A 26066-nucleotide genomic window follows, 5' to 3' on the forward strand; every position below is an offset into this window, starting at 1 on the left:
GGCTGATGAATTAAGTGGTTTGTTCCAACGAAAATGTTGCCACACCTTCTCAGACACTGCAGGGCCCATACTCAGATTAAGAAAGAAGAAGAAACCCGTTCTTTCGTAAACACTGATAGAATCAAACTCGGAAATTAGAAAACTGAATGAGTCTGTGCTTTTGAACATTGTTATGATCTACACAACTGAAAATAACATGAAAAGAATATCCTCCGACGGAATTTGATTTCTTTAAAATTCAATATCCTCAATCAAATCAAGCGTCTCAAGCTCTTTTTTTCCCTTTTTTTTTTCTTTCTACAGGAAATGTACACGATCAATCAGCCAAAAGCATAAAAATGGAGCCAAAATAGAAGAATATAAAGATTAAAAAGAAGGATTGAAATAGAAAATTGAAAAAAAAAAATGAAGAACAAGAAAGAAAAAGATGACCCAGTCACTGATTTTACAAGCTTCCAACTTTACTATCATTCGGTTTATTGGGCTTTGTTTTCGCAATGTTCACAAGGTCTCCAAATAGCTTATCCTCCGGCTTGGCTGGCTTTATAGGCTGCACGTAAGTGGACGAAGTCATCTGATATGAAGTGTTCATGTACCTGCTGTCATCTTGCATTGAAAGCCCATACATTCTCTGCTCAAGGAACTGGGTCCCAGGTTGCTGACCGTACCCATAACCTGCCATCTGTCCACCCTGCATCAGCTGAGGATACATGCCTACCTGCTGTCCGTACTGCACCGGTTGAGGATACATACCCACAAATTGGCCACCCTGCATCTGTTGAGGGTACATACCTGCCAGCTGGCCTCCCTGCATCTGTTGAGGGTACATACCACCCACCTGAACACCCTGCATTTGCTGAGGGTACATACCTGCCAGCTGACCACCCTGCATCTGTTGAGGATACATGACCCCGCCGCTTTGTATTGGTTGAGAATGCATAGGCGCCAGTTGGCCGCCTTGCATTGATTGAGGGTACAGAACACTTTGCACTGGTTGAGAAGGCATTCCTGCCAGCTGGCCACTCTGCATTGGTTGGGGAGGCATTCCTGCCAGCTGGCCACTCTGCATTGGTTGGGGAGGCATTCCTGCCAGATGGCCACTCTGCATTGGTTGGGGAGGCATTCCCTCCAGCTGGTTGCTTTGAATCGTTTGGACTGGCACAATTGCCAACTGGTTGCTCTCTGTTGGCTGGGGATGCTCACTGCTCTGATTTGGTTGGGCCTCCCAAGGTGGCGGTGGGAAGGCCCCACTGTTTTGTGTGTCTGCACCTGTCAAAGATTGAAAAAAACAAGAGATTGGTACATCAATAGTGGTTAAGGTACTAATAGACGGGCGATGGTTAAGTTCCAAATGTGGGAGAGGAACCCTTGTTAAAGATGTGTAACAATTATTCAGACAGTTGAATAGCTCAAGATGAGAACGGTATGTACCATAAACAGGTGCCTGCTGCTGTGGGTTCAAACTCTGAGCAACCTGACCATTCCAAGAAGGATCTGATGTGTGATTCGAATGGTTGCCTTGCATATACTGTGCCTGCTGCTGTGGGCTCAAACTCTGAGCAACCTGACCATTCCAAGAAGGATCTGATGTGTGATTCGAATGGTTGCCTTGCATGTACGGTGCCTGCTGATACTGAGGTTGCCCTGCATTTGGGACACTCCCATTTGGATAAAACACTGGCTGTGAGGGTTGTTGCTGCAGCTGAAATGGCGAATTTGAAGGGTATGTTGGTGTTGCAGGATAAGCTGATTGAGAACTGAGAGAATCAGTCACATTGTTATTCTGGGGAAACATGTCCGAAAGAGCTAACATATTATTCTGCTGAGGGGAGGGATTTGTGGGAGGTTCACTGACGGGAACGAGAGCTAGTGAGTTCTCAGGTTCACCACTGAGAAGGTCAATAAGGGGGGGCTCAACATTTGCAGAAGAGGTTGCTGGACCATTGGCTGCAGGGGGTACCGGAACCAACATCTGCTGATTTCCTGGATTTGCACTTGAGGTGGACCTGCATATAAAAATCAGACACATTATGCTTGTTAAGGGCTGCTGCCGAGGTGGAATGGGAAGTGGCAATTGAAGGTTCACAATACAACAAACCTCCGGGCTGAAAATGTTCAGACTTCAGTATCAAGCTAGCCAGCAGAAGATACCGGTCAGTATGTGCAAAACAAAGGTGGGCGTGAAAAATCGATATTTGGGCCTGATCAGAACTTAGTTGGTTGAGCTAATCAATATGGTTGTGATCCAAGCATCGAGTACCAAAAATAAGAATGGGCTCTTTAGTTTAGGGTGCATTTGGTTGCACCAAATATAATAAAATATCATGATTAATCAGTCTAAATTGGGTGCAAAATATCATGCAATTTCATGATATTTGGTGCAACCAAACGCACCCTTAATTCTCTGTAGACTTTTTCAAATCTCGTCCATCCAAAGCCATCAGATTCATCGTTTATTCCCATTTTCTTCGTTGATTTCTTTTACCGGTCTTCATCAATTCAGCAAATCACTGGAAACTGGACTGATTTCTGAATTAATTTCTATATGTATATAATTTAAACCTCGACAGGAACTGATTTTATATTTAGCATATAATCAACTCCAACAAATTCTTTGCAAAAGATACCAGTACATGATTTAAAATCATCAGGCATGCTGTGGAAGATGCAATGAAAGCAAATGGTCGGATAGGGAAAACTTGGATTACGGTATAAAGGAAAAGGAAAGAAAACTTGAATTACCGATGATCAGGCTGTGCCTTATTTTGCGTTGTTACCGCATCATCGACATCTACAAGTGCCTCAGGAGATTTTGCTTTTTCAGCCCGAGCTGCAGTTCCCGAAGCAATGGCATCGTGCTTTGCCAGTACACGTTGCAAGTCATCATTCAGAGCAAGTCCCTGACAAAGCAGCTCCTCATCCCTGTTCAAGGTGGAAGAATATAAGCACACAACATCGCCATTTCACATATTCAAAGGTGCTAAATTCTTCATCTTTCACAGCAGGCAAGGGTTAATTAGCATCCAAAACAGAATGCATTTTCTGCTATTAAATGCTTATAGTGATACTAACCATATAAAACTTGAGGAAGTATACATGTTCAGACTTCAGGTGCAAAAGTACAGTATTCTTCTGTGCAGGATTCTGCACCATGTAAACTAGGATCTGCTAGGCTTTTGTTGTGGATGGGTGGGATGTCCCAAAATCTCCTCGTCAAAAGATCCCAATCCTTGATCTTTGGCATATTTTTTGAACTTTAATTTGGGATGCTGCTTTGTTTACTCTTAATTGTCCAGTTGTAGGCCTGGGATCAAAGCTTAGGATCTTCCAATCTAGCAGACTTTCGGCGCATCCCTCATCCATAGAGGGGCTCAGCAATTCGATGGTCTGGATCACCAAACAACAGGACTCAAAACATTCCTCACAACAATCCACGTAAATTGGACATGGGCATGTGGCATTGTTGGAGTCTGTGACCTCAAGATGCACAATATAGTAATGCTTTTGTGTCCTGGCTATATAGATTAAATTAATAGATCAGACAGCAGGGAAAAACAGTAAGAGGCCTTACGATGTGGTGTTCACAAGTTGTACTAGTCTCAGCTTGTATGTACGACACTGCTCGACAAGGTCAACAATAACCTCTTGTCTGAGACCCTGAAATCAGCAGCAAGACTACTCAAAAAGAGAGACTTAAAGAGTAACACAATTGAGAATATGTAATATTTGCATATTGTACTATTTCTTTTTCTTTTTTCTGGAAACAATTTGCATATTGTACTTGCAACATGCACAATAGAGAGATAGGAGTAAAATCACATGGCCTGTACCATGGTTCAAAACTTGTAGGGCCACCTGCCCGCCCACACAAGCTGAGCATGTAAAATCCAGTTGCGATTATGAGTAGATTTTTTTTAAATAGTTTTTTGGACACCACCTATCAATTCCTTGGAAATTTTACGAAAACCAAGTTAGCCCATTAACTTAACTTGATTTTTGTTGAACACAACCGAATTTTCAATCTTAAAAACAGGGTACATGGAGCTTAAATACGAAATAGGCAATGAATCTCAACACAATAAAATTTCAGGACTCCATTGCAAAATCCAAAATATAGGTTTAATATGGCCAATACCTCTTTATTCCCTGGATCTAAAGCACTTAGCATTTCAGAAAGGACATCCATAATGCCACGAGCATTCTGAATTTCTGTCAGGCTGACCAAAAAAAAAAAAATCAATCCCACATGACGAAAATGTATATTTCAATAAATCAGTTAGCAGTAGCACTTCAGCATCTAACAAAATAAGACAGTGATGAGTAATGGTTTAAAGAAGATAGGATCCTGATCAGTCTCACCAAAGGAGAGAGCTCTCAACATTGAACTAAGTAGAAAGTGCAACATAAACAAACAAGATCCCTATACGCATATCATGGCTACGAGATGCACAAAGAAACCACAGGCCTCTTCTTTGAGGGATTTAAGTAAAATGAGCAAGTGACTCCTATACATAGAGGAAAACTACAAGAAACCACAGGCCCCCTGTTTCAGGGATTGAATTTGATTAAAAGGATTGCCTAGAAACAATGGGCCTTAATCAAGTACGTGGTGCCTCTTCAACCTGGTAATACTCAATTAAGAGAACTGTTGTGATGAGGACATCCGAGCCCATAGAGTATACCAGAGGAGGAGGAGAGCCCCAACGGCTTCGTTGTGACTATGTGATTTTCACATAGGAGCCACAGGCAGGCCCAGATCGAATTTCTAGCCATCATAGAAGTCTCCACATGCATGTATGTGCATCTTCGAAGGCCCTACATTGGGAAGATGCATGTGGGTTGCTTAGTTGGGAGATTCGGACCATTGGATCGCGACGATATGATAATCGGACTGTTGGACCACGTGAACAACTTGATCGGACTATTGATTGTGGGCCATCGAACATCATTGGATATTACATACTTTAGAATTTCATTTTTCAGCTTAGATTATGCGTTATTTTAGTTTATTTTATATTTAGTACACTTATTTTTATGTTTTGAGAGGTTTGGAACAAATATGGAACAAAAAAAAACCGAAACGACAAAATTGTAATTTGGCAGCCCAAAAGCCTATTTAAGGCTTGGACGTCCAATGCTTAAGGTTATTATTATTATTATTATATACTTTGTGAAAAAGAAAAGAGTTTTTCTCTCTTTCCCATGTGTGATTCATGGAAAATCTCTCGTGATTAGAGATTTCTTGTTGTGATTCCAAGGTGGTGTGAAGCCACAAGCTATCATTTTGTTACTTTTTCTTCAACCAAAATGTATTTACCCTCTTCTCTTTTCTTCTCTTAGTTTCTTCTACCTCTTCTTCTTATCTCATTCCATACCCAACCCATTAACACCGACCCTAACCCATCTCACAACCCTAACTCTCTCCAACCTAAACCCACCTTAGGCTTGACTGTATGGACAACCCAGACAATACAGACCAGCCTGTACGGTTGTACGACCATCCCTTCTCTTCCCTTTTGTAATTCTCCCTTCCCCTTTTCGCCTCATCTAATCCTTCTTGTCAAAACCCTAATTCCCTAATTTAGAACTATAATTCCAAAACCCTTAACCCTAGTTCCAAAATTCCTCAAATTGAAAAAACCTCAAGTTCCCCAATTGAGCCCCAAGTCCCAAATTGATCAAAACTACATTCAATTAGCACTAATACCCTATGCTAGATGGTAGTCCTAACTACCATAGGTCCTTGTTGAGCTTTATTTTATAGTTTTGGACTGCAGGATTGTCCCCGGACCCCGAATTTGAGCATAGTTACTGTTTGGGATTACTTCGATTTGTGATTGAATTGCTTTCATTTTATACTTTAATTACTTACATAATTAGTTGGCTAAGTTCGGCAATTAATCATAGTAGATCTCATGTCCTGCATCAATTTTTGGTATCAGAGCACCAGGTTAGCATAGGGTTTTTATAGTTTCTATGTTATAGTGCATATCTCACATGTTATATAGGTTATTCTCTTGTATATAAGTCTGATTTCGTCATATTCCAGCGCAAAGAACTGCTTTTTCTTGTCATAAACCTGCATATAGGCCTGATTTTTGTCACATTCTGGCATATAAGTTTGATTTCTGTCACATTGCTGTGTATTGGACAGATTTTGTTGTATATAGTAGATTCTTGTCGTATACAACAGTTTTTTATCATATACTGCAGAATTTTGTGCAGCAAGATTTTGCCATCTATGACAGATTTTTATCATAGGCAGCAGATTTTTGCCGCATATGACAGATTTTTGTCATAGACGACAGGATTTTTATATAGGGCAGAAATCGTGTTTAGGGCATATTTAACCATAAGAGAAATTCTCCTATCCTCATTAGACCACATTAAGATCTAAGGAATTGTCTCCCCTGTCAATTTCCCAGGTGTATGCCCACTTGTACTGGGCATGGTTTTGGTCTACACCCCACCATGAACTTAAAACAGATTGTCAAGGCTTTTAATGCCATCAATAACCGTCTTACGGCCATTGAGGCTCACAATAGGACAACCGCCACTCAACTGACCGCGATCATGCGCATGTCAATTAGTTAGAAGCCTCCCTCCAGGCGAATCCCAATACTGGGAAAGATGTTCAATCTCAAGCCGGGGGTCAAGTTGAAGGACGCGAATGCTGCCATGGCCAAGGTGTTGGCCGTGGTGGAGTGCATGTGTAGCCACATCGTAAGGAGTGTCATGACTGCCATGACCCAGATGCGCGAGTCATGAAAAACGTGAAAGGAGAGGCTCCTAATTTTGATGGTCACCTGGACCCCAAGGCATACATCGGACTGGTTGGTGTAGTAGTATGACATGTCCGATGTTCTTCGTATAAGGTTTACCAAGATGAAGTTGGTGGGCCGGGCAAAATTATTTTGGACCCACATGGAACAGAAGATGGAGAGGTTTGGAGATGCTCCGATTGTGCACTAGGTAGAGATGAAAGAAATTTTGAAGGAAAAGTATCTCCCCCTCTCGTACCAAGTGGTGCAAAACCTTGAGCAATAACTTGAGCCACAATTCGGGAGACGATTTGACTCTCAGGATTCAAATGTTAAGACTACTCCCCAGAGAGCGAAGTCTAGAGGTGTACACGAGTCGAGCCGAGCCGAGCCGAGCCGAGCTTTGCCCAGCTCGTGTTTGTGCTCGGCCTTCGAGCTCGAAGCAGCAGCTCGGGCTCAGCTCAGCCGAGTTTGAGCCGAGTAGAACAGAGCGTCCATCTGCAAGCTGAGTTTAAGGAAAGCGAGCTTTTCTCTCGTATTCAAACCCTCACCAATGTCCTCTCCGAGATGCGAATCTTCTTCTCTGATCTTCAACACCTGATAGTGAACGAACGACAAAGATCGCCGATCAGCTGTTTTCTCGTTAGATCTTCCCATATTCGTAAATCGCTGAAGATCACCAGTTTCCATGGAGGATCTGCTCGCCGGAATCTCTACAGATTTCTGGAAATCGGGATAGGAGATCGGATCTCTAGATTCTTTTACAAGTTACGGTCATGAGTTCATCAGATTTCCGGAGAATTGGCTGGAAAACCGGCAAGGAGGAAGCATAAGCGTCAGACCACATCGCCCTCGTGTAACATGTGTAAATGAGAGGGGACATGTGGCCGGACGGACAACTCGCAGAAGGACTTGCTGGTTTGGGCATACGGGTAGGTCGGGCGATTGGGTAGGGTTTTTTCAAAAAACTTTATATATAAGTCAAGTCAAGTCGAGCTTAATACCGAGTCGAGCTACGTCCAGCTCGGACTCGACTCGAAATGTTCCAAGCGCCCAAAATATGGCTCGACTCAGTTCGAACGACGTTTCGATCCGAGTTGAGTCGAGCTTTTTTGAGCCGAGTCGAGCAAGTTACCGAGCTTAGGCTGCTCATGTACAGCTCTAGCGAAGTCTAACTTTGGGAGTCAATCCAAGGCCCTTACTAGTTCTCAATCCAACCCTAGGGATGTTAAGGGTAAAGGTCTAGCAAGTACTAGCTCCAAGGCAGGTGAACTAGTGCGATGTTACATTTGTCAAGGATTCAATCATGTTGCGCATCAGTGTCCCTCGAAATAGAGGAGCAAAACCCTCATGCTTGGTTGTGAAGAAGAGGGTAAATACCTTGTTGTTGAAGAAAATGAGACAAAATGACAGCTTGTGGCTTCAGATCACCTTAGAATCACACCAAGAGATTTCTAATCATAAGAGATTTTCCATGAATCACACATGGGAAAGAAAGAACTCTTTTCTTTTTCACAAAGTATATCATTAAAAAAAACCCTAAGGGTTGGACGTCCAAGCCTTAAATAAGCTTTTGGGCTGCCAAATTATAATTTTGCCCTCAGTTCTTTTTTGTTCCATATATGTCCCAAACCCCTCAAAACATAAAATCAGTGTACCAAATATGAAATAAATTGAAATAACGCCTAATCTAAGCTGGAAAATGAAATTCTAAAGTATGTAATATCCGATGATGTTCGATAACGATGATGGCACACGATCAACGGTCTGATCAAGTTGTCCGCGTGATCCAACAGTCTGATCATCGTGTCGCTGTGATCTAACAGTCCAAATCTCCCAACTAAGCAACCCACATGCATCTTCCTACTGTGGGGCCTTCGAAGATGCACGTACATGCATGTGAAGGCTTCTACGATGGCTATAAACTCGATATGAGCCTACCCGTGGGTCCCACGTGAAAATCAATGATGCAGAACATGATTTAATGTTAGCATGCAACGTGAAGATTATGAAAGAGTCCATAAAGTAATTCAATTAACAAAAGATGCTAACCCACCAAGTAATTAAGAGTAAACAATAGGAAATAAAATCTAATTTAACCTAAATCACATGCCCGTATGCTAAGAAATCACATAAATCAATTAAAACTAGGCTCGATGGAAGGATAGAACTTCCAATTTAGCATAGGCATATTCCACACTCAAGGGATAGATTTGTAGGTTTTATGATTAGGGTTAGGAAGGTGAAAATCTGAAATTTGAAAAATTAGGGTTCATGGGAATTGGGGATTTTGGAATTAGGGTTTTTAGAAATTTGGGAAAAGAGGAAATTGAATATCTAGGGTTTAGAAGATTGTAATGGAAGGGAAAAGAGGAAGACAAGAGAAGAAGAAGAAGAATACATTTCGAGGAATAGAAAGAAGAATGATGTACGTTGGGAAATCCACCACCAAACAAGCTTCTACCCTTCCACAATTTAATTAAAAGGGAGGGTTTCTAAAAAAACCTAGAAAATAATGAAGAAAATTCTTTCACACGAAAGAGCTTCTCTCTTCTTCTTTTTTTCTTCTCAAATCTCCACTAGGATTGGAACTAGGGGTGTACACGAACCGAGCTAGCTGGGTTGGCTCGCTCGACTCGACTCAAACCTAAGTTCGAACCGAGTCGAGCTGATTTTTAGAGCTCGAACCCCAGCTCGACTCGACTCGGATCGAATCCAGCTCGAACTCGGCTCGCCTCGGTTTGACTCGACTTGACTCGGTGTATGGGTATATATACCCTTTTTTAATTAAAAAAAACCTACTGCTCTAACTCATTTCCCTTGCCCGCACGACCGGTGCCCCTAAACCCTAACCCATTTCCCTTGCTGCCCGGCGCCCCTAATCTCTACTCCTCATTTTCCTCCCTCTCTCTCTCTCTCTAGTCTCTCCCTCCTCTCTGGCTCGCCCCTAATCTTCTTTTCGAGTTTTGATTTTCTATACAATGGATGGAGAGAGAGAGAGAGAGAGAGAGAGAGAGACCTGCTGGAAACGAAGGGGATTTCTCCCATCAAGATTTACAGATGGAACCAAGCTCAACTAGAAGATTTCGCCCCTAATCGTCTTTCCGCTTGCAGATCTTGTTCTTCTCGATGATCTTCGCAGCATCAGCTAGAAGATTCCGCTCTGAAACGGTCGTGCAAGGAACCAAGCTCTGTAAGATCAAGAAGTTTGTGCCTTTCTTGTTGTACAGGAAATCAATGGATTTTGAAGGTGCAGTCCATGTGTTTGTGGAAATGCCTCGATGGCGAACTCGGCCCGAGCTGCTGATTGAACCGAGCCCAGCTGGCCAGTCAGGCTTAAGGACCGAGCTGAGCCGAGTTCAAGATGAGGTCAGCCAGTGGTCGAGCCGAGTCGAGTTGAGGCCAACGGACACAGGTGCATTCAAGGTGTAACAACGAAGAAAGCGCCAACCACAAGTGCCGTCCTTGTGGATAGACGAATATTGAGGAGTTGAAGACCTTTCACATGTGATTGGACATATAGAAGACCCCACTTAGGGAAGACACATGTGAAGAAAGATTGGAGAAAGAGGACCGAGCGCCCAAACTTTCCCATACTTATGTTATTTGCACGTTTTTGACTTAGTTAGGGGTCTTTTAGTAATCTTATATCTTTATTTGCTTATCTAAGGGTATTTTAGTAATTTTATGTCTTTATTTGCTTATTTAAGTGGGGTAAAGCCCTAAACACGAAATTCAACTATTGATGAATGAAAAGCAAACCCTTTGGTTGCCTCCTTCCTCTCTTCTCTCTAATGGTGCTTCTTCTCTCCTTGATCTTCTTCTTCTAATTTCTTCTTGTGCCCCTCCAACTTCCTCAAGGTAATAACTTTCTTTCTTCTATTTTTTTTGTTTTGGCTAATTCCTCTTTGATCAAAATCTTGAGAACCGATCTAAACCCTAAATCCCCAAATTCTCAAATCCCTAATCCGAGAAACTTCTTGGTTCTTCGGACTAGTGATCTTCATTGATCGATTGGGTGTGACCATGCAAGATCGGGAGGTCTCATCCCTCGCTGGATCCAACCTAAGTAGTAATTGAATTCCATACTCCAGGGTTGTAGTGATGGCCCGCTCCATTGCATGTTTCCTTTATGATTTTCTCGATTATGATGATTATTGTTAGAATTTTAGATCATTTATTCCTTTTATTTGAGCCGAGTTCAAGATGAGGTCAGCCAGTGGTCGAGCCGAGTCGAGCTGAGGCCAACTCGACTCGATTCGACTCAATGTACACCCCTAGTTGGAACTCCACCCCCCATGTGCTTTTATAATTAAAAAAACGAAATTAAAAATCCAGCATAATTACAATTATGTCACTCACTCAAGTGAAGTAGTCCATCATCCAAAATAAGAAAACTAAAACATTTATTATCAATCTCAACCATCAAATAACTCCTAAAAAGAATAAAAAAAATATAAAAAAAGCAAGATCAGAGCCCAGGGGTTTTAGATCTGGTGGCCCGATGGCCTGACTGATAAGATCCAACTGTAGGATCGACATGAAATAGAAATCCTATGATTAAAATGATCTCCTAAGCAGCCCACGTGCATCATCCCAAAGTGGGGTCTTCCTGATGCACGTCCATTGCATGTGGGATCTTCAAAATGGCCCGGCGGGCCTCATCTAAAACTCATCTCCCATCCACAAAGAAAGTTGCACTGATGTGGGTGGTCGTCTCCGTCTCTGGTACACCCGAATAGGTCCTCTAATGTCCCCATCAATCACCTAGTCACAACAAAGCTATTAGGGCTCTCCTCCTCTGGTATACTTTATGGGCTCAGATGTCCTCATCAACTATTAGATGGCTAGTCAAGGAGTGACCAGGAGTTTATCATGATTGATGAGTTTTATTTAGAGGAGACAGACTCTGCATCCCCCGCACTTCCCTCCGAGACATTCTGGTTTGGGACCTTCACGGCGGAGGGGTCGTTGGTCATTTTGGTTGAGACAAGACTATTGCCCTAGTCGATGATAGATTTTAGTGGGCAAGTCTCAAGTGAGATATAGCCAAATTTATTGGGTAGTGTAGGGCTTGTCAGCTGGTTAAGCAGAAACGATAAAACACGAGTTTATATACACCTTTGCCAGTGCCATACACCCTATGGCAAGATATTAGTATGGACTTCGTGCTTGGATTTCCAAAGACGATTAAAAAGCACGATTCCATCTTTGTGGTAGTGGACCGTTTCCCGAAAATGGCCCATTTCATTTTGTGTTTCACGACATCCAATGCCTCCAACATTGCAAAGCTTTTCTTCGCGGAGGTAGTTCTACATGGTTTGCCAAAGACCATTGCATCTAACAAAGACGTTAGGTTTATGAGCTATTTTTATAAGACACTTTAGCATATGATGGGTACGAGACTTTAGTTCTCGTCGACGTACCATCCATGTACAGACAATCAAATAGAGGTGGTTAATAGGAGTGTAGGAAATCTGTTACGATGTCTTGTGGGTGACTATATCAGGACCTGGGATGCAGTCCTTCCAGTCGCTGAGTTTGAATACAACTCGTCAGTCAATAAGTCCATAGGCATGAGTCCATTTGAGATAGTGCATGGTTACAAACATAAAAAGCCTATAGATCTCATCCCCATGTCAGTGTCTCATAAGCAAGGTATTCTGCATCGGTAACTGTGGCCATAACGGTGACCACCATTACCGATACGGATATTAGCCGTAACGGCCGATACGGGGGCGTAATGACCATTACAACCCCCATAATGGTTGAAAATTTTCTTTTGACTAAAAAATTTAAAAAAATATATATCTAGAAAATCCAGAATAACATAAATATTCTGAATATGTATTCATTTTTTGTTTTGAACATGTTTATGGTAGTGTAACGGTCCACTCTTTGGTGAGAGTGTTGTATCGGGTTGTCTAGTGAATTTGTGAACATGATTATATGTCTCTAATGTTTACACATCACAACCAAGCATTAGAACTAGAAATCAGAAAAACGCATAAATACTACCTTTTCAATATTTTGAAAAAATGACCTTCGGAGCTTCTATTAGCTCAAATCACTTCAATCTACGGTTTAACTATAGTAAGAGTGGTCGAAATCTGTTGTAAAATGATATATGAGAGTTTTTGGAATCTGAAAAGTGAAAAAATGAGGACAAATTTGGTTTTTTAAAAAAAAAAAGTGGTTGTTTTCGACTGTTATGGGAAAAACAGTTATTATGCCCCCATAACAACCTTCACAGCCACCACAACGGCTACTACGGTTCTAAAAAACTAATTGTCCTGTTTCACCCCCATATCTCGTAACGGTCATAGTCGTTACCTATACGTATAGGCCTTTACGGGCATATCGTAACGGATACGGAACAGCTTACTCATAAGCCATTAAAGTCTGCAGATGCATTTGCACGACATATTCATGACTTGCATGCTGAAATTAAAAAATGAATTAATGTAAGTAATGAAAAGTATACGATATTTGCTGACTCACACCGTAGATTTAAGGAATTCCAAGTAGGAGACTGTGATGGTTCGTATAAGGCCAGAACGATTTTCGCAAGGGGCCGTTAAGAAATTAGAAGCCCGCAATGTAGGACCCTATAAAATATTGAAACGATTAGGTCCTAATGCGTATGTTATGGATCTACCACCTTCTGCGGGGGTTAGTTTTGCATTTAATGTGAAAGATCTTGGGCTTGTCCTGACCCTCACATTGACCCTGGTGGTGATTCTCCCCGTTCTCCCCATTCTTCCCATGACCCATGGCATGTACCTGACTTATCTTCCCAACCTTTACCTCCCTTACCATCAATTCCTACGAGAAGAGAGGAAATAGAGACCATTGTGGATGAGCAGGCGGTTTCCACCAGACGTGGAGGATACCGGAAATATCTTGTGAAGTGAAAGATCATGCCAGAGTCAGGCAGTATGTGGATCACAGATACGAAGCTTCAGCGTTTAGACCCAGATCTCCTCGAGTACTACCGTAGTTGCATTTTGCCAGAGGTGAACTCTTCTTAGCCGAGGGAAGTTGATGAGGACATCCGAGCCCATAGAGTATGCCAAAGGAGGAGGAGAGCCCCAACGGCTTCATTGGGCTAGGTGATTTTCACGTGGGACCCACATGCGGGCCCAGATCGAGTTTTTAGCCGTCGTAGAAGACCTCACATGCATGTACGTGCATCCTCGAAGGCCTTACACTGGGAAGATGCATGTGGGTTGCTTAGTTGGGAGATTTGGATTATTGGATCTCGTAGACAGCTTGATCGGACTGTTGATCGTGGGCCATCGTCGTCATTAGACATCATCTGATATTACAGACTTAGGATTTCATTTTTCAGCTTAGATTAGGCATTATTTCGGTTTATTTTATATAAGCCTATTTAAGGCTTGGATGTCCAACCCTTAGAGATCTCTTGGTGTGATTCCAAGGTGGTGTGAAGCCACAAGCTACTATTTTGCCTCTTTTTCTTCAACAACTTGGTATTTACCCTCTTCTCTTTTCTTCTCTTAGCTTCTTCTTCTTCTTCTTCTTCTTCTTCTTCTTATCTCATCGCATGCCCAACCCATCAACACCAACCCTAACTCTCTCCAACCCAAACCCACTTTAGGGTTGACCGTACGGTCAACATAGATAATACGGACTAGCCCGTTTGTCCGCACGGCCTGTCCATGCAGTCGTCCATACGGCCATCCCTCCTCTTCCCTTTTGTGATTCTTCCTTCACCTTCTCCCCTCATATAATCCTTCTTGTGGAAACCCTAATTCCCTAACTTGGAACCTTAATTCCAAAACCCTTAACCCTAATTCCAATTCTCCCCAAATTGAAAAAACCTCAAGTTCTCCAATTGAGCCCTAAGTCCCAAATTGATCAAAACTACATTCAATTGGCGCTAATAGATGGCAGTCCTAACTACCATAGGTCCTTGTTGAGCTTTATTTTATAGTTTTGGATTGTGGGATTGTATTCGCACCCCAAATTTGAGCATTGTTACTATTTAGGATTACTTCGATTTGTGATTGAACTGCTTTCATTTTATACTTTAATTGCTTACATAAGTAGTTGGCTAAGTTCAACAATTCATCATAGTAGATCTCATGTCCTGCATCATGTTGACAACATCCGAATCATTCCCAATCGTGTGTGGCTGAGGATCAGGTAAAACATAAAAGGTGGTTCACTGATAATCCTTCTTTGGACTATACTAAGGCTCCAAGAATCTCCTCCAGTCAGGAAATTGGTATGACTTCATTTTTTTTCGGTGCGGCCAGTAAATACCTACCCATATCGCAATTTACTCCAATAGACTTCAATGCTTCATGGAACGATGGATTTAGGAAGGTGTAATGGGGGTTCTATTATCCCCATCCTTTCAATCTTAGCGCCAAAAATTTAGTGAGTTATTCTTTTCAATACTTCCTCAAGCAGAAATCCAAAAACTATAGTGAGAAAAGTTTATTTCCTTCCTGAAAGGAGGTTCAAGCATTTTGGTAGATTTCAGGATCATATGACTTCTGGCTGGGAATTATGAAAGAAGAGTGATGACATTGAGTTTTAAAGGAGATCGACAAGGTATCCTATATTGTATGTCCATCAACTGCTCTGACAAGAAAATGATAGCAGATGCTCCCACCCTCCCTCCCTCTGTGGAGGGGATCACATTGGCTTCTTGTTGGGCACTATGGAGGAAGAGTGATGTTGTTGAATTGTAGTGGAAGTTCCTTTCCTCTTTTCCATCGGCAAGATCACATTGACTTTTGGTTGAAAAGTGTGGAAGAAGAGCAATCTGGCTAAGTTATGGAGGATAATTTCTCCCTCTCTGTCTCAGGGTCATGCATTTGCCAAAGTAAATCGTCCCAACTTATTCCCTCAGGATCAAAAACCTTGCACTCTAGTAGTGGGCTTAAGAGCAAGAGAGTTCTTATGAGCTTTTAAGCCATCTCAACATTAATCATATATATATATATATATATATATATATATATATAGGATGACAATTTATTGAAAGAAATGGCAAAGCGAAGAATACAAAATTAAAAAAAGAAAAAAAAGCTACCCCACCCACTAGCTACACGCTAAGAACAACACGCTCTCCACTCAACCACAATAGATCGAGCATAACAAAAAAAAACCATGGGGTTGCCTATAATGTCCCTAAAGCACCTACGATTTCTTTCCTTCCATATGGCCCACAACCCAGCTGGTAAAAATGGTCTCCATTCCTGAGATACTTCCCTTCCTAAAGGCTCATGAAAGGCTCCTCTACACAAAGGATTCCAAACCCCGTTGTTTTCCATGAATGAGAAACAATGACTAACAAAGATATCTGGATCCAAGGCGACGAGGGCAAGATTCGGGGAAATATATTGCAGGGCTCTATCTCCAAGCCATATATCCTTCCAAAATCCGATCCTCACCCCAGTACATAAACCACTCCTTGAAGGACAATTTCTTTAAGTTTTATGATTTGCTCCCAAGGCTTGAATGCCCTTTATAGGTCCACAGTATTGCCCCCACACACAGCAAACCCACCCCCCAGCCGAGTCCCAAACTTCCTAATCAATTTCCCCAACAACACATCCTTCATAAATTCCAAAGGGCAGACACCGACCCCCCTGCCTCTTTCGGCCCACATACATCAGACCACTTCATAAGGTGAAACTTCTTCTTAACTTGCCCACCTTAGCATAAGACATCCCTTCTAAGCTTTTCAAGCTTATTGAGCACCCCTTTGGGACACTTGAAAATAGACATGAAGTATAGGGGAAGATTAGAGAGCATTGCTACAATAAGCACAATACGACCCCCCCAAACATAATGTCTTGCTCTTCCACCCATATAATTTCATATTGAATCTTTCAATAACGGGATCCCACAATCCTTTCTTCACTTTTCCAATACACAAGGGGAGGTCCCAAATAGTTACTTAAAATATGATAATACCAAAATTTAAAAAAATTATGTTACTTAAAATAATTATGCAGGCTATGCTTCCAAGAACAGTTCGATTGAAGTTTGTAAAGAAAACATCCCAAAGACCTCAGTAGCCACACAACACAAACTATTTCATAAAAAGTGCAGTAATGGAAACATAAATATTGGTAAGAGCTTGAAAATTTTGCTAATTTTATCAGAAATATGCCTGTTTACAGATCTGATTTTAACGACCAAAGTAGAGACTGAGCAGACAAATCATAGTAGAGACACATGTGAATGCTAACATATTTTTGTATCCTTTTTTTTCTTTGAAGGATCATATTGTTATATCCATAAAATTGTTATTCATAAAAAAAGAAAACTAACATTTTTAAAGGAGAGTTAGTGAATTTATTATAAAAGAACAAAAAGATTACCAAAGGGGAAAAGGAGGATTTTCCACATTAAGACTGACGAGATAGATTGCAAAAGATTACTAGGTCAACAAGACTTGCATAGGAAGCCATTAAGCCTACTCAGAAAAATAAAAAATAAATGCATTAAGCATATTCTGAACTTGTTGAGAGGAACCACGAACTGTACCTCAAATTTGGAAGATCGGACCCTGTGGATGACTCAGGTGCTTCACCACTACGTTGAGATGTCAGGGGTTGCGTCTGTGGAGCAAATATTGGTGCAGACCTCTCAGGTCGTTGAGGAAATACTGCTCCATACCGCTGATACACCAAAAAGTAAGTTTATCCAACACAGTGCTATAGAAGATTGGAGTCCTGCTCAACACTATAATTTTTATACAAAGCAATAGAATAAAAGAAGCAATTCTTCATTTCGCATCTATTGTTGCACACTCAAGCAAGTGAAAGGCTGCATAATTCTGTAACTAAATCAAAAGTTTGGTCAATGCATGGGTCTAAAAGAGGCGAAACATAATGCTATCATTGTTTTTTTTTTGAAAGATGACGATTGCATTAAAAAAGGAAAGAGACTACAAAGAAAAAAAGCCTGCTGAGATGGCAGACAGCGATTACACTCCTAAAAAGAAAAAATTGCAACCATTAAGGCCCTTAACATTGGTAGCCCACTCAATTAAGGATCGCTTAGCCTTAAAATAATGCTATCATTGTTGCCAACTATGTATTTAAAAGGGTCCTTACTCTTGCTCCGGTGGTAAACTCTTAGGAGTTTCAACACCTAGTCAAGGGTTCGAGTACCCACAGGTGGTGAAATTCCACTATGGTGTTAGTGTGTGGGGGTATGTGTGCGTTTGTAAAAAAAGAATTAAAATTTTAAAAATTTAAAAAAAAAAAAAAAAAAAAAACTATGTATTTAAAAATCTTGAAAGGTACAGTGAAGAGAAACTCTTCCAAATGTCAAATCTAAAGGCTTACCAACAATTCTTGGTATGCAGCGAAGTATTGTGGATATCTAGCCCTTGTCCCACCAAAAGCTTCTTGCCAGGTATCAATTAGAGTAAGTATCTTCTCCTTGACATGATGTTCAGGATGCTGCAAGCACATGGAAAACAAGAACATGAAGATTTCCAACAGCATAAAACTGTGAGAAAGAAGTGATAAGTCCAGAAAGTAACCTTTTTCCTCACAATCTTCACCATCTCATGCAGGATATCTCTCTCTGCAACATGCATATGGACAATGTCCCCACAATTCTTTATCACTGTCTCCAACAACTGAAATAACCCAAACAGCCAAAGTACGAAATTAGCAGGTGCATGAGTTTTATATATATATATATATATATATATATATATATATATATATAATGACAACAAGGTGTCCCTGCCCCTTTTTAAGGCAAGACCATTCACCATCTTAAACAACTGAAATAACCCAAACAGCCCAAGTACGAAATTAGCGGGTGCATGAGAAATGAAAAAAAAAAGAAAAAGAGGATAATTATAATTGTGAATTACCCAAAATATGAAAGCAGCATTTTGTAAGCAAATGTACATAGTTGATTAGTTGTATATATCTCATCTCTCTTTGAATGACTGTGGATATCTTCTAAATGGGATAGCTGTACAGTGTAATCTTCTTAGTATAGGTCTTATCTTATCTTGAGGTTGTTCTTTTGATACTCTTGCATAAGTATGGGAGTTTTTGCTCCAACGGCAGACACAGACGGGATTATTACAATTGTGTTACAAGCTTTCTTGGTATCAGAGATGGAGCTCTGACCTGGACCATTGCTTCTCTGCTCTGCCCTGATCACAAGGAAACCAACAATGAAAGCCTCCTGTTGTTTATGTCTGCTTTTCAAGAGCCCTTCATAATCAAAGGCTACACGAAGAATGTAATAAAATAGCGTCTTCCATGGAAAGTTTCTTTGCTAGTCACAAGATACAAAGCCATTCTTGTCTTTGAATGTATACTTTTCTCATGTATGGAGAGAACTAATGATGTAGCAGATGCTGCAGATCCCAAGCCAAGATTGATGTGAGGGCCGCCACCATGGACTCATTGTTATCTCTCCCTGAGCTTCTGTGTGTTTCTTATATTTTTAGTGAGAAGACTTTTACCATTTTAAAAGGAAAAGGCAACCAACAGTGATGAGATGAATGTGTTCCAGAAACTAATATACATGGCTGTTCCCATTCTGAATATAGATCTGTAAGCTCAACATGCCCCAGTTCAAAACTAAATCTGTATAAACTCGATTCAATATCCATGACACTTCACTGCACCTTTGCTAAAGAGCTGTGGGCCAGCTGCTTCGCTCCTTTCGGTCTACCATGGGTGCTTCCCAATTCAATGGGGAACTTCCTCCTAGCTTGGCACAGCAGGGGTATAGGCAAAAGAGGAAGATCCATCTGGAGTCTGGCTTTGCTGGCGGGAATTTGGTCTCTTTGGGGCGGAAGAAACAAGCGTTGTTTTAAAAACCAAAGTGGTTGGGTTTCTGATTGCTTCAATAGGGCGAAGCTGCATGTTCAGGGGTGGGCTGTTGCTGTAAATATTGTAGACCACAGTTTCTCCTTTCCAGATTTGTGGTCAGCTTTGTAATTTCTCTCTTCATGTTTTGTTAGATGAATAAATCTTCACCTTCCGAAGGAAAAAATAAAATAAAATCCATGACACTTCCAATTGATACCCTAACATCTTTTGGTCATTTTTTTTTTAGAGGCAACACAAATTTTATCGGAAAAAAGGCAAAGATAAGAAATCTATGCCTTAGGAACTAGAAAAAGGAAGTCCAAAATGAATCAAAAGAAGCAAAATAGATGCTAGAAAATGGCTTGAGGAAGCCCATGCAATGGCATCCAATTTGGTCTCCTCATCAAGACAAGTGATGGATACTAGCAAATGGCTTGAGGATTGAGGCCAATGCAATGGCATCCAATTTGGCCTCCTCATCAGGACAAGTGATGGAAATTGCCGATTGCAAAAACATCTATCATCGTGTTTGGCCCAATTCAATCATAACCCATGAGGAGAGATGGTCCAGAATAGAAAGTTAATGTTCTTTGCATCAATTTGAGTTGTTATCATTGAAAGAGGGTTCTGCACAGCTTTTCTTTTCCTTCACTGTATTTTGCACTGTGATTTATGTTTGTACTTTTGCTGCTTCCTCTCTCCTTGTTTCTTTAATAATTGCAACGCCATCCATCCAGAGAAGAACAATGGAAACAAGAAAAGTAGTCAATCAAAAAGTTTATGCTTTTTTTTTTTGGAAGAAATAAATAAGGCTACGCTGATGCGGGGGCATCTTGGTGTGATTCCAATGATGCATCGTATTTCCACGCTAGGGTGCGGTGGCCCACGAGGTGGAGCCCACTGTGAGATCGTGCGATTCGGAGACCGTGCAAAGGGGGGGTTGCCCACAAGGAGGTCTCACATGGGTTTGCCTGGGAGGGCCTACGTATAGGGATAAACTGGACATTCCCCATCAGCTCTGGAGCTTTTGGTGCGTTGGTCGGTTGCCCGCTATCATACACTTTATATAAGACAACTACACATTTCACCTTATGAGTTGATGAGGAACATAACGATATATGGAGACATCCATGATAAACTTTAAGGATCATGCAAGCTTTTAAATCATATTGCCATAAAGAGAAGCTCTAATTCAACAAGTATGGAGTTTACCGTGAGAGCGAGAAGCTGAACCTTTGGATTTTTATTCCCAATGCGCCTTTTAAGGACTTTTAAAACATCTTTTGCTTGCCTGGATAATAAAAAACCAAAGAGATAACTATAACAACACTGAAACAATGAGAAACCAAGAAAGTAACATCAGCATAAATGCGACATGGTAAACTACAAATGTAGAGGAACATTGACATTCCCCAGCTATGCAAGTGAAACACATGTGAGTTACACAATTAGAAAGTAAAGAAACTACAATTTTCTGTGAAGCCTGATCTCAGCCAACTTTGGCAGAATCAAGTTGCCAGCAGTTTGGTGCCTTTGATTACCATAAACCATAGGAGAAATGAGTTTTCTTTTCTTTGTTTATTGAGAAACATAAGCGATTGGAAATTTAACAAGCAATCATCAGCCATAATCAGGTGAAATACTAGCAATGACAGAATTGCAGATGAGAGGTGCATAATGCCACAAATATGGGAGGTACTAGACCTAAAATGGATTTAAACAGAAATTACTCGCCAAATTAAGATCAAGGTTCCTCTGAAAGTGCCACATGATTTGATATAAAGGCAAACATAGTGGACTGTAGGTAATCACATGCACCACTTGCACCAAAAATAGAAAGAAACCTCAAAGAATAAAAGCAACTAATGTTAAGAAACCTCGGAATAACTTCATTCATTCATCATCACTGTCTCATAATAACCATACACATAGCCTAATAGCCTTATAAGTTCATAAAGTCTCCTACTAAAAGAAAAGGAAGCCTTAACTAAAAGCCTATTGGCTTTCATAAATCCTCTTCCTACACTCTCTCCACTTGTCACAAAATGGAAGAACAAAATAAGAAAATAGAAGTCTAAATTTTCTAGAATGCCAAAATAATAATAATAATAATAATAATTGAGCTTTGAAAGCTAGGTCAGTCGCTTGCATAGGTCAAGCATAACTTCAAGTTTTGCGAGCCAGATCAATGGCTTGGATCAGTCAAGCATATCTTTGAGCTTTGAAAGCCAATGCATTTCAAGCTTAGAAAGCCAAGATAAAGGTATGGAACAAGAATATTTTGGTTTGCACAGTGAAAAAAGAAGGCTCTCCTTCAAGAAATTGAAACTGTCTACAAAGAGGAAGCTTCTAGCATCCTTCCCTTGGAAAGAACTCTCTACGTAGGAAGAATTGTAAGGTGGAAACACAGAAAAGAAGTTTAGGTACAGTCGATCCTAATGACGAAGGAAAATCTAGAATTGGAAGCATTATAGATTCAAAATATCTCATATCAGAAACTGCTGATACTGGGGAGATTTACAAGACTTTTAAAGAGCTTGACGACTAAGAGCATACATAGGATTGTACTTGAAGAGCTCCCATTGAAGCAAAGTTCATTTCAAGGACAAGAAATATAAGGGTGGGATAAAAGGAAAAAAGAAAAGGCTCCGGCAGGGAACTAGATCATCAAACCTCTCAGAGATGAGTATCTTTCCAATCACTGAACAGTTTTAGGTTTAGTTGTTGCTGGCTTGGTTTCGGGTGTGTTTTGTTGTTTCTCCTTCAGTTCCAGCCCTGTTTCTATTTTCTTCTTTTCTTTCTTTTTGTGTCTTTCTTCGTTTTTCTTTTTTTTTTTTAGAGAGAACGAAAATTTTATTAAGAAATCGCAAAAGCAAGAAAGAATACAGGCCCAACATGCCACCAATCAGCTAAAGAGGAAGGGCAGCCGAGGCTGCCTTGACATAAACTACTCACTCCAACACTAGCCATTTAACCTTTAAAATCACCTTGTCCACCCCTTCAACAACATTATAAAAACAACAACCATTCCTAGAGCCCCAGATACCCATTCATGCAGTAGTCCTCGCCTCCTCGAATATCTGCTCAAGCCATGCAATGTTTTAGGTAGACCAAGGTGCACAGATTTAGTATAAAATCGTCTACTTCACTTCAATTCATCGAAAACTACTTACATTTTGTGTTTTGATCCTCAAAATAGGCCCAGATTTAGTATAAAATTAGTTTTTAAGCTTTCTTCATGGTTGAAATGGAGAAAGAAGTAGAAAAACAAGACAATTTTGAAAATAAGGATTTTCAAAATGGGCCCTTTATGGCCTTTTTGGCACTCTTATGGGGTCTATCAACCAATATGGACCAATACAATCCAGTTTTTGTCATAATGGACCGACCCAATTAATTGGGATACGGCTTAGACGATCAAGGTGGCCATTTTGCAATACAACCAATATGTAACCATTTTTTACTACCATGTCATCATACCTTAGTTCCAGGCTTCCAGCTATTTGGGGTCAGCTTTAAGAATCCTTCTACACCAATCACCCCTAAGGCCCTACCCTTGGCACGTGTAAAGCCTTCTTACTTCTTAGCCATTCTCACCACCTTTGTTGCAAGGCCTTCTTATCTTCCCTCACAAAGATGTATGTGATTACTAATCGAACATAATCTACAATAAAGAAATAATTGGGTGGGGGAGGGGGGGTCATATGGATGAAATTGCTAAAAGACTAACATACCATGTCCATCATTTTTTAAAATCACGGTATCAGAATGGAAGCGTTTACTGGACCATTGAACAGTTCCTAAAACTATACACATTTGGGGTGCTCAAGCTATATGTAACTCTTTTGTATCAATGTCACTAAAATGAGAAAATACCACGTCAATGATATTCAAAATCTTAGCATCATCTTTTAATGGTACATAGTTGGAGCATGCAACGCACGGCTCCTAAAATGATGCATATTTGTACATATTTGACTATACACACAATGCATCATCCTAATGCTGTGAATTTTTCTCGCGTTCAGGTATCAATGCTGTATACATCATCCACATCGTTTGCTTCAAAATCCAGTAGGTATTGGGTGAGATTTTAAACCATAGCTTGTCACACAGAGGCCACTCCCTTACAATCTATGAACTTATTGGGCCTCAACAAAAAGACAATATCCTAAAATCATAACCGTATTACCAACAACCATGGAGGTGAGGCTGAGTGGTCCACCATAACATCACACCTAAAAACAACCACAACAGCAATTCACATTTTACTCTTCATCCTCGATTCGATAACACACCAGATAATGCTCCACAACATGAAACCAAAGTCTCCAATTTCATGCATAAAATTTATATCGACAATTTAGATTCAGCATTTCATCAGATCCATAGATAATCATCTTATTGGAAGAAGTAAAAAATCCATTAAAAAGGTTAGATCCAGATGGTCAAACGAAAATGTCTAAACCGACAGATCAAACCATAGATTGCAGCAAGATATTTTCAGAAATTCAACACCTTTGATCAAATTCAGAACAAAAATTCAAAAATCACAAATCCAAATACATGCGGACTTCAATAAGTTCATCAAAAACAAAAGCAAAGAACGAGGAAAAGAGATCATTCAATATACCCGGGGTCGTGATTGAGGATGTCACAGATCTCGTGGTTCATGGCCCAATCAGGACCGATAAGCAGGTCGCTCGTAGCTCGATCGGCCAATGAACCCGCCATTGCCGTGATGGGAACCGAAGATCGTCAGACCACGCGCGAGAGGCAGGGATCGAGTGATGGTGGAGGTTTTTCAGGCTAGATCGCGATGGATTCCGGAGAAACTCACCGGGATTGCTGCGATTGGAGAGCAGGGAGGAAAAATAAAACCCTAGAAAAAAAAAGGAAAATTGGGTCAAAAGAGCAAAGACAGAGAGGGAGCTTCTGAAACTGTTTTTCTCTTTTATTTTTTATTTTATTTTATTTTTCCTTTTTTCTTTTTCTTTTTTAATATTAATTTTCGAGACGTAAGAAGTTTTCTTTCTACGGCATCCGAATTCCTCTTCCGATCTCCTTCCTTCCTTTTACTCCATAGACGCGCCTTTTTTAAGGGGAGTTATTTGATACTCTGGCAGCGGTTAGCGCTTGATACGCATGCAATCAGAAATTGTATAAGTGGCATTGATTAGATCAAATTAAACTGACAAAATTTTGTAACCCACTGTTTATAACTTACAATAGCAAAATCAAATTGTTTGAATGATTTCGACCTTTGATTTATGGTCACTTGTTTGTGGAAATAGGACCCTTGGATATTTTCTATTTTTAATTGCTAATAAATGTCCACCAATCCGATGGTTAGTATCATATGAACGAGGATTCATAACTTGGGCAGTTTAATTTGAATTACTTCAACGATACTTTTGCAAATTTGAAGAAATTTCTAAGTGCCTGAGTATTATCCACCACACTCTACGGAGTATCAAACCTTTTCTCTTTTCTTTTAACACAAATCAGGGGCTTTGACCAATGGGAGGACGGCGCGTGGCAAGTCAGCTCGTCTCACGTGTTTTCTCTCTCCCCGTCTCATGCTGCTCGCTCGGGAAAAGAGAAATGATCAGACGACGCTGTATGTTCACTTAGGATAAAACGGCGTTTTATTTTCTGAATACGTCTTTTCTATAAAATCTAAGCCGTGAAATAGGTTTATTGAGTTATAAATATTATCTACGATGGAAATATAAGACGGTCCCTTATTATGTAGGCTACACGATTAAATCAACGTACATCCGATGTTTTGAATCAACATATGTATGTGAGTAAATTATTTTACTCCAATTCTAATTCTAAATTATCTTCATTGTATGTTACACAATTTTCACGGCTCAGATATTGTATACAATGACAAATGATAGGAAAATTACAACGCTGTACGTATCAAATTAACATACAACGTTGTATGTGATCATTTCTCGCGGGATATGTGACGGTTGAGCCCGACGAGCCGAAATATATGATAGAGAAGCTGGTATAACCAGAATAAGGTAGAGCCATCGACGAACACCACAACTGGAAGGGTAAATTATCGATCGGGACCGTCCATGAAGGTTCTCATCTATTAGATGGAAAACATTTTAAAATAAGAATCAATCAGATGATCCATCCTTTTGATCTACGGCATTCAAGCAACGGCAGTAAGAAAAATAATTAACGATCAGAATTCAGTATGATCAAGTGGAGAAATTTTGTGGATAGAATTTTTCATTACATGTGATTTTTAAATTATATGTCATCCATATGGATGTCGCTAGATGGACGGCTCCGATTGGCCCATCAGAATTCCATTTGTATTTATTGTGCTTCGATATTTACCGTACACGCGGGATGGTAATATACCAAATGAGTCCGTCCAGTCAGTGGGCCTGATTTTGAATGGTACGCATTGCAACGACCACATATATTGGACAATTATATCTAC

General features: G+C 40.5%; 1 protein-coding gene across 1 annotated transcript; it reads right to left on the reverse strand.

The window, feature by feature from the left end:
- Nucleotides 1–192: 192 nt before the first annotated feature.
- LOC131223056 (TOM1-like protein 9) lies at nucleotides 193–24671 on the reverse strand. The gene is made up of 10 exons (XM_058218342.1): nucleotides 24231–24671; nucleotides 20810–20888; nucleotides 18298–18396; nucleotides 18098–18214; nucleotides 17292–17425; nucleotides 4136–4217; nucleotides 3572–3657; nucleotides 2743–2922; nucleotides 1432–2006; nucleotides 193–1269 (listed from the first exon to the last, which is right to left on the reverse strand). The coding sequence occupies exons 1-10, from the start codon at nucleotides 24329–24331 to the stop codon at nucleotides 446–448; spliced, it is 2277 nt and encodes a 758-aa protein (XP_058074325.1). The 5' UTR covers nucleotides 24332–24671; the 3' UTR covers nucleotides 193–445.
- Between the last annotated feature and the right edge of the window lie 1395 nt (nucleotides 24672–26066).

This window comes from Magnolia sinica, chromosome 13 (assembly GCF_029962835.1).
Source record: "Magnolia sinica isolate HGM2019 chromosome 13, MsV1, whole genome shotgun sequence".
NCBI lineage: Eukaryota > Viridiplantae > Streptophyta > Magnoliopsida > Magnoliales > Magnoliaceae > Magnolia > Magnolia sinica.

What these genes read in the sequence shown, in the direction of transcription:
- LOC131223056 (XM_058218342.1), bottom strand. Translation starts at nt 24,331, where the DNA reads ATGGCGGGTTCATTGGCCGATCGAGCTACGAGCGACCTGCTTATCGGT. An exon ending in ATCCTCAATCACGACCCCGG is followed by an intron (nt 20,889 to 24,230) that starts GTATATTGAATG and finishes TTTATTATCCAG; the next exon opens with GCAAGCAAAAGATGTTTTAA. An exon ending in CAACTTGTGAACACCACATC is followed by an intron (nt 2,923 to 3,571) that starts GTAAGGCCTCTT and finishes CACCTTGAACAG; the next exon opens with GGATGAGGAGCTGCTTTGTC.